General features: G+C 44.7%; 1 protein-coding gene across 2 annotated transcripts in view; it reads left to right on the forward strand.

The window, feature by feature from the left end:
• SLC45A2 (solute carrier family 45 member 2) overlaps positions 1–12,514 on the forward strand; it is a 38,673-nt gene continuing 26,159 nt past the window's right edge. Inside the window, exons 1-2 of one of the 2 annotated variants that reach the window (XM_027520328.1) lie at positions 1–1,014; positions 2,841–3,017. In XM_027520328.1, coding sequence (XP_027376129.1) covers positions 486–1,014; positions 2,841–3,017 — 706 coding nt within the window. In that variant the 5' untranslated portion in view covers positions 1–485. The remainder of the gene's footprint in view (positions 1,015–2,840; positions 3,018–12,514) is intronic. The other variant, XM_027520327.1, reaches the window with a different exon arrangement.

Genomic DNA, 12,514 nt, shown 5'->3' on the forward strand with positions numbered 1-12,514 from the left:
ATTCTGTAAAGCAATTATCCTTCAATAAAAAAATGAATTAAACGAAAAAAGCAGGAGAATAAACAGAACTATGTCAAGTATGGAAGAAAAATATTGCAGTGCTGTGGGAGAGTTAGTAATTTAGAAGGGGCAGCCTCTCACTATTTTAAGTCTAGTTAATTGACTCGATGTGTGTGTATGTAGAAAACTTGTGTTCAAGGAAGGACAGAATATTATATCCAGAAAAAGTTTAGAAAAAACATTGACCCCCTTCATACTTAACATCTACATTATAGGGCTTTATTGTCCCAAAGCTATGTGTGATTGTGTGTAAATGTGTGTGTGTGTGAGAGAGAGAGAGGCAGAATCAGAGAGAGAACAGTACAAAGGAAGATTCCTTTAGAAACACGTTCAAAGGAGCCAGAGGGCTCCCAGCTGGCTAATCTCCATCATGCTTTCCTGGCCCCTCCCCCTTCCTTCTCATCATAACTTGTGATCTTAGAGGCATGAAAGAATTTGAGCCCCGCCCCCAGCCTGGCCGTCTCTGCGGGCCGTGCAGCCAGGCTCCATGTCAAATCCACCTGGGAGCGCGAACCCCAGGGCCACGGAGAAGGTGGTGGGCTTGCAGGCAGGTTCCCCGCCCAGTGGCCATGGGCGACAAGAGCGGGCAGTCTCCCCTACGCACCTATAAATCCCTTGATGAGGAGGGCCTCTTCGGCTCTGCGGAGCTGCCCAAAAGACCCACGGGGAGCCTGGTTATGCACAGCATGGCCATGTTCGGCCGGGAGTTCTGCTATGCGGTGGAGGCGGCCTACGTGACTCCAGTGCTGCTCAGCGTGGGCCTGCCCAAGAGCCTGTACAGCATGGTGTGGCTCCTGAGTCCCATCTTGGGGTTCCTGCTGCAGCCCGTGGTGGGATCGGCCAGCGACCACTGCCGGGCCCGGTGGGGCCGACGGAGACCCTACATCCTCACGCTGGGCCTCATGATGCTCCTGGGCATGGCCATGTACCTCAACGGGGATGCGATCATATCAGGTCAGTGGACTGCACCTGGTAGGCTAGGTAGGCTGGGTGGGAGAAGGTCCTGTTATGCAACTCAGGACAAGGAGAATGCAAAGTTCTTTCTGTGACAGTCAAAAAATGGTTAAAACTGATTCCCTAAGTTACATCGACTTTCCACCTTTGAGTGACCCAGATTCTGTAGTTAGGCACCTTTACTTTTAGAAACGTCAGGATACATTATTTTTTAATTGTTGTGAGAACTTAAAAATGGGATTATATTTTTACCTATTTTATTATATTATGTATTGTTACGTTTATCAATTATGGGGTTTTGTGTGTGTGCCCACCATACCTTATTTAGGACTTTCTCAAATTAACCAGCTGCCTAATGGCTCCATAAATTTTTCCAATAAATGTGTGTCCAAAGAAGAGTTAATGATGTTCACAGCTTTATATGGAGTCTTGTAACAGGTACAGGGCATCAGCCTGGCAGCTCAAGGGGACATTTTTTCATTGCAAATCATGGACATAGACCTGATGGTGAGCACTTTTTCTAGCCATTAAACAGCTGCTGATTAATCAGTAATTGGTGGTAGTATATATCACATTGAAAGAAAGAATTGTTAAACTTAAAAATAGCACACATTTTCTGACCATTAACTCTCAGGGTAGCAGAATGGATGATAATGAGCCATGATAATCAGTTATCATCTCTATGTATTTAAAAGTGGGCATGAATCTATAAATGTATATTTCTGGAAGAATTTATATAAAAAAAAATACCTGAAAAGAAATTTTGCCTCTAAGGAAGGGTGCTAAAGGCCTGGGGGTGAGAGGGGGAAGTTAAGCTTGTCGTTCACTTATTTTTGTAGTGAATTTTTAAAATCAGGTGCATATATTACACGTTTTCTTAAGTTTAAAAAATAAACTGAAAGCATGAGAAATAGTTATGAGGGGGTGAATGAACAGTGGTATGGTCATAGGATGAATATCATTTAGGTGTTAAAATTGTGACATTGCTCTTCATCCACCGAAAGGCAAAGGTACGAAGAGAGTTGGTTAAAGATGCTCACTTACAACCTGCTCCCATTACTCAGTGCTCCTCCAAGCCAAGCCCTCCAGCCTGTGGCATCAGCCTCACTGGAGGCTGATAGAGATGAAAATTCCCAGGCCCTACCTTCCGCCTATTGAGGAATCATAGGAGACTCATGGTAGGTGAGGCCCAACAATCGGTTTTAACAAGTCATCCCGGTAATGGTTAAGGAGCTAAAGTCTGAGAAGCACTGCATGAGGGCACAGATGCACACCTCTCTCTATTTTTGTGCATAAAGGGATGTCTGAAGGATGACCATCTCTTGGGCCTGGGATCTTGAAGTATTTTCCCCAGCTTTCCTATATGGTTGGAGTGGTTTACAGTCAGTACATATAATTTTTTAAACCGGTTTATTTAAAAGAGATGATGCACATACCATAAAAGTCACCATCTAAAAGTGAACAGCTCAGTGCTTTTCAGTATATTCTCAAAGTTGTATAACCACCACCGCTATCTAATTACACAACAGTTTCATCTCCCCTCTACAGAAACCTGGTAGCCATTAGCAGACACTCCCAATTTCCTTCTCCCCCACAGTCCTAGGTAACTGCTCAATCTATGTTCTGTCTCCAGAGAGCTGTCTTTTCTGGACATTCACTGCATGACTTTCAAAACTTGAAAAAATAATGAAGCTGTATTTTATTTGGAAGAGCAAACACAACGAAAGAGTAGGGAGGTAATATGATGACAGGAAGTTTGTGTGGAAATAAAAATGTGGATTGTTCTAAACCGGGATTTAGGAGACCAACGGTTGTTTCTCTTTTAGCTTTGATTGCTGACCCAAGGAGGAAGCCGATTTGGGCCATAAGTATCACCATGATAGGTGTGGTTCTCTTTGATTTTGCTGCTGACTTCATTGATGGGCCCATCAAAGCCTACTTGTTTGATGTCTGCACTCATCGAGATAAGGAGAGGGGCCTCCACTTCCATGCCCTCTTCACAGGTAGGGAATATCCAGAAAGTCTATCCTTCAGGTCTCCGGGCAGGGAAGCCCTTCCACTGAAGCCATCCAGTGTCTCAGCACTCAGATTTTTTGAATGAATGGATCTGTTGATGCATCGCTCCCATCACGCGGGCTCTGTCTTCCAGGGCATTCCTCTTGTGACCAGGCTTTGGAGTTTCTGCAAAGGAAGTTTGTAGGAGAGCTCTCTGAAGAGCCATGTGTGGAGACATTTACAATGAAATGAAAAGAAGCCTTGTAGACTTCATATTTTGTTTTGTTCTTTAGTCAGTAATGTGTATCATCAACATTATTTAGAAGCTTGCAGCTTCTTGGGCCCCTCTTCCTGTTATTTTAATTCAGCAGGTTCGGGGTGGGGCCCAGAAATTTGCTTTTTTAATGACTTTCCCAGATGATTCTGTGGCAAGTGTCCCAGGAATCACATGAACCACATTTAAAAACAGAAATAGGAACAAACCAAGCAAATACAAAGCCCCAAGTCTTAGGGACTTCTTCCTTTTTTTAAATTTATTTACTTATTTGGCTGCACTGGGTCTTAGTTGCAACAATCAGGGCCTTTAGTTGCCCCATGTGGGATCTAGTTTCCTGACTGGATCGAACTCCAGGCCTCCTGCATTGGGAGCTCAAAGTCTTAGCCATTGGGCCACCAGGAAAGTCCTAGAGATGTCCTAGTTATATAAACAGTTGGCAAATCCTCAACCTCCTGTTTTGGAAAATGCCATGCCAAGAGGACACTTCTTGGGGCCATTGCTGGCCTTCTTTTGTGGCTGTTGGGCCCTTCATGTAGAGCAATGCTACTAATGTTCAACATGCATTTCTAGAGCTCCATTTGTTGTTCAGTCACTCAGTCATGTCCCACTCTTTTCAACCCCTTGGGCTACAGCATGTCAGGCTTCCCTGTCCTTCACTATTTCTTGGAGCTTGCTGAAACTCATGTCCATCGCGTCGGTGATGCCATCCAGCCGTCTCATCCTCTGTCATCCCCTTCTCCTCCTGCCCTCAGTCTTTCCCAGCATCAGGGTCTTTTCCAATGAGACTGCTCTTCACATCAGATGGCCAAAGTATTGGCATCAGTCCTTGCAGTGAACATTCAGGACTGATTTCCTTTAGGACTGACTGGTTTGATCTCCTTGCTGTCCTTCCAGTTGGGACTGTTCTAGAATTGGGGTGTCATCCACAGGACAACAGCATGATCCTGTCCTGGGAGCATTGTTAGGTCTAGATGTAAGGACTTTATTTCATTTTCTCCAAGGCCCAGCCAAGGTATTTTTATTTTATGTTTTGTCTCCTCCCATGGTCAGATATGTCCCATGAGAAACAGAATCTTGAATTTTGTTCAGATTATATCTGCACAGCCAAAAGCAGGCCTGCCCACAGAAGCCGTTCGGTCAACAATTTGTTGTTTGTGCAGATATTTGAATGGTGAACACTGGGAAGAATGGGGCTGCCCGGCAGAGAGCGGCCTGGAGGAGCAGGAGTCCAGCCCATCTGTCTGGGACCCCTGAACACTTTGTCTACCAGCTGGAAGGTCCCAGAATAGAGATTCAAACTTCATTCTCCTAACTTAAATCCCACAATTCCTACTGCTATGTAATAATCTGCTGAAATTAATTATGATATTGCGGGAGGCTTTTTGGCTTTTGAACCTGACACGTTGAGAGTTTTGTTGCTCTAAGTACTTTGGGAAATGTGGTCACTCCTTCCCAGCTTATATCAGCGTTAGTCTTGGCCTAACAACCTTTGCTTTGCTGCCTCTGATATTAAAAGACTGAGCTCTGTACTTTGGGAACTTTTCCAGGGTTAATACGTGGTAGTATTTCTGTTGAGTTTGATAAAATGTCTTGAGGTTTTCTTTTGATATTAGTGTATTGTGGTTTCAGCAAGCCTATAATTCATGTGTAATTTTCATGTGACCTCATTTCAGGCTTTCACTGTATCTTGTCTGAGCTTTCGTACTTACCCTTTAACTGATTTTCCAGTCTCTAATTTTTTCCTATTCCAATTGTGCTAACACACAGCTTCTAGAGCCACATTCCTAAAAGACAGCTTTGACTGGGACACTTTCATGTTCAATGACCCGCAGTGGCTCCTGTTGACAAAAAAATTAATGAATTAATCAATAGTCAATTTAAGAAAGAAATAGAGAATTTTATTCAAGTCAACCTAAAGATTATAAATTGGGAAACAGTCTCTCAGAGAGCTCTCAGAACTATTCCTCCCATCAGAGGTCAAAGCACAGTGAAATATGAGACAAAGTGTTGTACATCTAATGACGTACTGACAGTTTATGTAGTCCGGGTCTGCACATACAAGGCGAGTAGTGGGTCATTGTGACCGCTTAAAGGATTGAGAAAGGACTGTTATCTGCTAAGGAGTTCCCTTGCTGGTGCCAGGACAAAGTTGCTGCTGTCAAGGAAGTATTCCTGTGACTTCTATGACTGTGGTCTGATTAATATATTAATGGGAAATAGACGGGAAAACAGTGGAAACAGTGTCAGACTTTATTTTTCTGGGCTCCAAAATCACTGCAGATGGTGAATGCAGCCATGAAATTAAAAGACGTTTACTCCTTGGAAGGAAAGTTATGACCAACCTAGATAGCATATTCAAAAGCAGAGACATTACTTTGCCAACAAAGGTCCGTCTAGTCAAAGCCATGGTATTTCCTGTGGTCATGTATGGATGTGAGAGTTGGACTGTGAAGAAAGCTGAGCGCTGAAGAATTGATGCTTTTGAACTGTGGTATTGGAGAAGACTCTTGAGAGTCCCTTGGACTGCAAGGAGATCCAACCAGTCCATCCTAAAGGAGATCAGCCCTGGGACTTCTTTGGAAGAAATGATGCTAAAGCTGAAACTCCAGTACTTTGGCCACCTCATGCAAAGAGTTGACTCATTGGAAAAGACTCTGATGCTGGGAGGGATTGGGGGCAGGAGGAGAAGGGGGCGACAGAGGACGAGATGGCTGGATGGCATCACCGACTCAATGGACATGAGTTTGGGTGAACTCCAGGAGTTGGTGATGGACAGGGAGGCCTGGTGTGCTGCAATTCATGGGGTCGCAAAGAGTCGGACCTGACTGAGCAACTGAACTGAACTGAACTGAACTGAAAGAACCCTCTGGGTTCAGAGTACTTGGAAATCTTCTGGGCTAGAGGTTCTCTAACTTGTAGTCTGAGAGTCTTTACCTTTGCCTCGGTCGGACATGACTGAGCAACTGAACTGAACTGAACTGATCGTGCAGATGCATATTGCACACTCCAGGGGAGGGAGGAGGCCCAAAGGGGAAAGTGTTATATTTAAATCTAGGCCCAGCAATTCCAAATGTTTTTCAAATAAGTGCCAAAGGGTTCACTGCCAAAATGTTCTCTAGCATGTTTCTGAATTTTTTTTTTTTTTAAAGAAAAGACCCTACTGGCTTTTGGGAATTTTAGTCCTCTAACTTTTTCTGTCTTATGTTTAAAGATAACTCTACCTGCCCTCCACCCCTGGTGTATGTGATAGCCATGCTGGGTTTAGTGGATCCATCTCATCCCTTCTGGATTCCCTGGTAGCTCAGTTGGTAAAGAATCTGCCTGCAATGCAAGAGACCCTGATTCACTTCCTGGATCAGGAAGATCCCCTGGAGAAGGCATAGGCTACCCACTCCAGTATTCTTGGGCTTCCCTGGTAGCTTAGACAGTAAAGAATGCGCCTGCAATGGGGAATACTTGGGTTCGATCCCTGTGTTGGGAAGATCCCCTGGCAGAGAGCATGGCAACCCACTCTAGTATTCTTGCCTAGAGAATCCCCATGGACAGAGGAGCCTGGCTGGCTCCAGCACCTGGGGTCGCAAAGAGTCAGACACAACTGAGTGACTAAGCACAGCACAGCCTCATCCTTTCACCTCATGCCTTTACCTCTGGGGCTGTGGAACCCTCACTCACCGGAAAGAAAGGAAATTCCTCCCTCGAGTCAAAATGCTTGTAACTGAGGATCTGTTGCTATTAGTAAATTAACCCGAGGCCTTGCTGTCCTGAACAGCAGTCTCCATTCCACCCAAGGAGGCTGGGATGAGGGCTGATGGTCAGTAAAGTTTGTGCCAGTTCAAATCCTGGCTCCTCCTCCTGCCCAGTCCCTAGTGTTTCTGAACTTCTTCTCAGGGTTGTGAATCTATCCACCATGTTAGTTACTAATATCCTGGCAATATATTGGGGCTTCCCTCATAGCTCAGTCGATAAAGAATCTACCTGCAATGCCGGAGACCTGGGTTTGATCCCTGGGTTGGGAAGATTCCCTGGAGAGGGCAATGGCAACCAACTCTAGTGTTCTTGCCTGGAGAATCCCATGGACAAAAGAGCCTGGCAGGCTACAGTCCATGGGGTTGCAAGAAGTGGATGCAGCTTAGCAACTGAATCACCAACCACTGCCACCATTCTGGCAAATGGTCTCAAGCAATGGTTCCTGAGAAAGGAACCCTTTAATAGGATTCAGCACCAAATGTATATATTTACTATATGTTCTCCATTCCCACCAGGCTTGCAAAACTTGCGTTTGTTTGTAATGACTTGGTAAGGAACTTGCCCCAAGTGCATCTCTGGAAGAAGAATGGGTAACGTGTTAGGCTTAGCTTCTTTTGACTGTTTGGTTTCTTTAATACTTCAAAGTTTGCATAAAAAATGCTTTTGAAACAAATACTCAGAATAGAAATAATTAAGAGCTAAAAAAAGAGTTCTAAAAATGAAGTTTAGATATGAGTCCCTTTGACCAAATGTATACAAGTGGAAAAAGGCTGTGTTTCATGGTAGAGTCGATTTTAACTCCTCCTTCAGGCTTCATTGCTGCATGAGTGGATTTCTTTCATTAGCTGAGTTTCCTTTGAAGTTTCTGCCCCTAGTGAACTTTCATGTCTCCTCACTCAGGCAGGAAAGGATGTGGCCAGAGCAGAAACCAGGGTACAGGAATTTCAGCTTTGAGGATGACATGGATAACTTTGGGCGAAACAGATAAGGTCTACAAACTGCCATTTCTTATCCCAATTCAGCACCTACCTCTCGAGGAATCTCAAAGGCAGGTTAGAGATAGGAGCCCCTGAGGATATTTTTTCATTTACTCAATACTGTGTATGTGCTTAATCATTCATCTGTGTCTGACTCTTTGCAACCTCATGGACTGTAGCCCGCCAGGTTCCTCTGTCAATGGAATTCTCCAGGCAAGAATACTGGAGTGGGCTGCCATTCCCTTCTCCAGGGGATCTTCATAACCCAGGGATGGAACCTGGGTCTCCTGCATTGCAGGTTAATTCTTCACCATCTGAGCCATGAGGGAATTGTCTACCAGAAATCTCTTTCCCCAGATACCAACTGGCTGGCTTGGTTTGCTTCCTCTCTTTGTTACAATCTCTGGTCACATAGCCCCTCCTCAGCGATTCATGATTACTTGATAATATATTATTTATTCATTTGTTTGTTGTTTATTATCTGCCTCTAGAGCCAACATATAAGCTATCTGAAGACAGGAATATTTCCTGTTTGTTCCAAAATCACTAGTGCTTAGAATAGTCCTGGAAATATGCTGAAGAAATATTGATGAGACAAATATTCTATTTTAACATCCTCCTTTTACCTGTGAGGAAGCTGTGTTGCTGAGAGGTAAGTGACTAACTCAAGGTCACACAGCTGGATGTATGTACTAAGTCGCTTCAGTCACGTCCAACTCTTTTCGGCCCTATGGACCATAGCGCACCAGGCTCCTCTGTCCATAGGGTTTTCCAGGCAAGAATACTGGAGAGGGTTGCCATGCACTTCTCCAGGGCATCTTCCCAACCCACAGATCGAACCTGGGTCTCTTACGTCTCCGGTTTTGGCAGGCATGTTCTTTACCACTAGCGCCACCTGGGAATACAGCTAGTGGAAGATATTGAATCAATCTTTATGTCTGAAATGGAAGTGAATCCCCAACCCAAGGGCTTCCCTCATAGCTCAGTTGGTAAAGAATCTGCCTGCAATGCAGGAGACCGGGGTTTGATCCCTGGGTTGGGAAGATCACCTGGAGAAGGAAATGGCAACCCACTCCAGTATTCTTGCCTGGAGAATCCCATGGACAGAGGAGCCTGGCAGGCATCAGTTCATGGGCTTCCAAAGAGTCAGGCACAACTTAGCGACTAAACCACCACCCCAACCCAAATGTAGTTTAATTGTGTCTGTGTTGAGCCCCATTGGCCCAGGATGGTGAAAACTTAGTGTCAGTCCCTTTGGAATACTCTCCTACACCTTTCCCTGAGTCTTGCATCTAAAAACTTGGAGCTTAGAGGGCAAAAGTTTCAGGTAGCAAGGATCTGGGTTTCAGTATCATGTGTTCTCACTGGCATTTACTAGGCCGTCCTTGGTCCTGCGTTTCCCAGTTGTGAGGCTGAACTGGTCACAGTCACATTCTCGCTCATCCTTGTCCACAGGACCCCTTCAGAACCCCCAGGATTCTCAGCTCCCCACCACCCACATGGCATCCTGCTCTTCCAAGGCCTACAGATGTGAGCTGCAAACTCTCCATGCTCTGGTTTCCTTGTCTCTAAAAGAGAGGTGGAAATTCAGTTGAGCCTTATTATTCAGGGATTCTATATTGTGAAGTCATCTGCTTACTAAAACTTACTGGTACCACCAAAATCAATACTTGCAGCTCATTCTCCAACATTTGCAAGCATCTACAGAGTGGAGGAGGAAAAAAACCAATGTGACTCACCCAGTGTGCTTGCTTCCAACTGTGGTTGAGCAAGGTGACACTCTGCCTTCTTGTTTTGATTCTTACACTGTAAACAGATGTCCTTTTTGTGATATATTTAGTGCCATTTTTTTTTTCTTTTCTGTTTTTTTTTTTTTTTTCTTGGTTATTTCAGTATCTAAAGTGGCTCCAAATGTGGTGCTGAAGGCACTGCTTGGGTTCATAAGTGCAAGAATGTTGTGATGTGACTTCTGGAGAAAATATGTGTCCTAAATGTTGTTCCGGTGTGAGTTACAGTGCCGTTGGCCACAGGCTATTCAATGAGATATCTTTAAACAGAAACACATGTAAAATAAGGTTCTGTGTTGTTTCACTGATGAAAACGAAGACTTGAGGCTCACAGGAACTTAATCCTTAGGGCAGGAATTTACTATTCACCAATTCAGGGTTTAAGGAAACTTTCTGGAACGTAACTACTGGTAATAGTAAGATGCAGCGGTAGTAACTTCCTCAAAGGGTGGTTGTGAGGATTAAGTGAGTTGTAAACGTCAAGCACCTAGAATGGAGCCTGACACTCGGGCTCATCTATCTCTACCCACCACAGAGCCCTTGCTTCCTTGAATTCTGAATGTCCCCCTGGGGTCTTCCTAGGAAATAAAGTGTTGATCCCTTCTGCTCTTGGGTTCTTCAAGCCATCTGGGAGGTTCTGGTCCCCACCCCTCATCCTCCTATGCCAGCGAGGTCCAAGGATCGAGGAGCAGAACCACTACAGCTTTAGGGACACACCAATTCACCCTTCGTGAATGCTTTGCCTACCCTGGGAAGCCTTGTTCTTAAATCACTTTTTTTTTTTTTTTTTTTTACTGAATCTGTTGCAGTAAAAAAGAGAATGGAGGAATGAGTTTTTCTCTTTCCCTTTCCTGAGAAAGTGAAGTCGCTCAGTCGTGTTCAACTCTTTGTGACCCCCTGGACTATAGCCTACCAGGCTCCTCCGTCCATGGGATTTTCCAGGCAAGAGTACTGGAGTGGGGTGCCATTTCCTTCTTCAGGGTTTCTACCTGACCTAGGGATCAAGCCCAGGGCTCTCACATTGTAGGCAGATGCTTTACTGTCTGAGCCACCAGGGAAGTCCAGTGAAGAAGATAAAAGAGAATAGAGAGCAGGCCTGAACAATCCTAACTGGTCCTAACTCTGCATGTCTACAGTTTAAGTTTGCTTTTCTTCCCCCTAACTCTGCAGGAGCTACATTTCTCACCAATTTTACCTTTGACTTTATGCTAAATACATCCTGCATCTAGTTTTTACCCTTACAACATCCTTCCCTTTGTAATTACATATCAGAGCCACCAAACTGCCAGACTCAATTACTGGGTTACTGACACCAGACTCTGACTGTCTTTGAAACACTGCAAGAGGAAGAAATCAAGATCCTAATACCTTTGTTCCTCATCCCTGACTCCTGACTAAGCCCCTAGACTCCCATGGAGAGGGAGCATTGTTCTTGAGGCATGAACCTATTGTCTTTCCCTCTCTGCTGGCTGAGAATTAAAGCCACCTCCCTATTTCCTCCATACTTGGTCTCCGTATTTTTTATTCAGCTCCGGTGGGCTAAGAGAGCCAAGGTTTTGGCCAGCAACAAATCTACCATCAGTGCCTTTGGAGCCTAAGGGCTTCTGAAACTCAGAAGCAAGGAGACACGTTCTTATTTCTCTGCTTTCTACTTTCATGTTCTTCCCCAAAAGCAATGAGCCTGGCTCAGTTTGAACATGAAGGAAGGGCCCAGGGAAATACCAGGGCAGTTGTGGGTGGACGGAAGCTGTGGTCAGCACTTAAATATATTTTCTCACATCTCTTAGGAGATGAGTTGCCTTGCAAATCTCATGAAATGTCAGGTCTTGGATGCTCAGTCTCTAGAAGGGAAGTCATGTCTGCCTGGTTCATTGCTGTGTCTGCAGTGCCCAGCGCAGTTCTTGGTGAGAGTTGGTGTTCCATCCATTTCTATTGATTAAAAAATATCTCTCATACACACACACACACACACACACACACACTCCTAGTAGCTGATACTTATGTTAAGTCTCTGGGATTTTGTGTGTATGGTGTAGGTAGGAACTAATCTGACACCTTCATTGCTATTTTCTCAACACACAGAAAAGAATCAGAAGGACTCTTCCATGAACCTTCCAGGAATGCAGGGTCTTTCATCTGTCCCCTTGCTGAGATACTGAAGCCGGCAGCACACTGATAACTCTCTTCTCCTTGAGCTCTTTCTCCATTGCTGTTGAGGTTGTTTAGTCACATGCCTGAAGCCAGGAAAACAATTACAGATGCATGGTAGGTGCAGAGTTTGACTCTTTAGATTCCTTGTTCCTGAAACTCTCCCAGTTTCCCATTTTACCTATTACATGTTGTGTTAGTCACCCAGTCATATCCGACTCTCTGTGACACTGTGGGTTGATTGTAGCCTGCCAGACTTCTCTGTCTGTGGAATTCTCTAGGCAAGAATACTGGAGTGGGTTGCCATTCCGTTCTCCATGGATCTTCCTGACCAGGGATTGAACCTGGGCCTCCCGCATTGCTGGCAGATTCTTTACCATCTGAGCCACCAGAGAAGCCCTTTACTTATTACAGTTGTAGATTACAGAAAGAAATAATACATATTTCTGTATGCTTGGACTTCTTCCAGGAGGAACCATTGTTTAAGCTATATTGTTAGATATGAAATACACTGCTGAGCCATTCATTCCAGGGGGTTGGCTCTGGTGTGAGTGACATCACAGCCTGGC

Source organism: Bos indicus x Bos taurus, chromosome 20 (genome assembly GCF_003369695.1).
Source record: "Bos indicus x Bos taurus breed Angus x Brahman F1 hybrid chromosome 20, Bos_hybrid_MaternalHap_v2.0, whole genome shotgun sequence".
Lineage (NCBI taxonomy): Eukaryota > Metazoa > Chordata > Mammalia > Artiodactyla > Bovidae > Bos > Bos indicus x Bos taurus.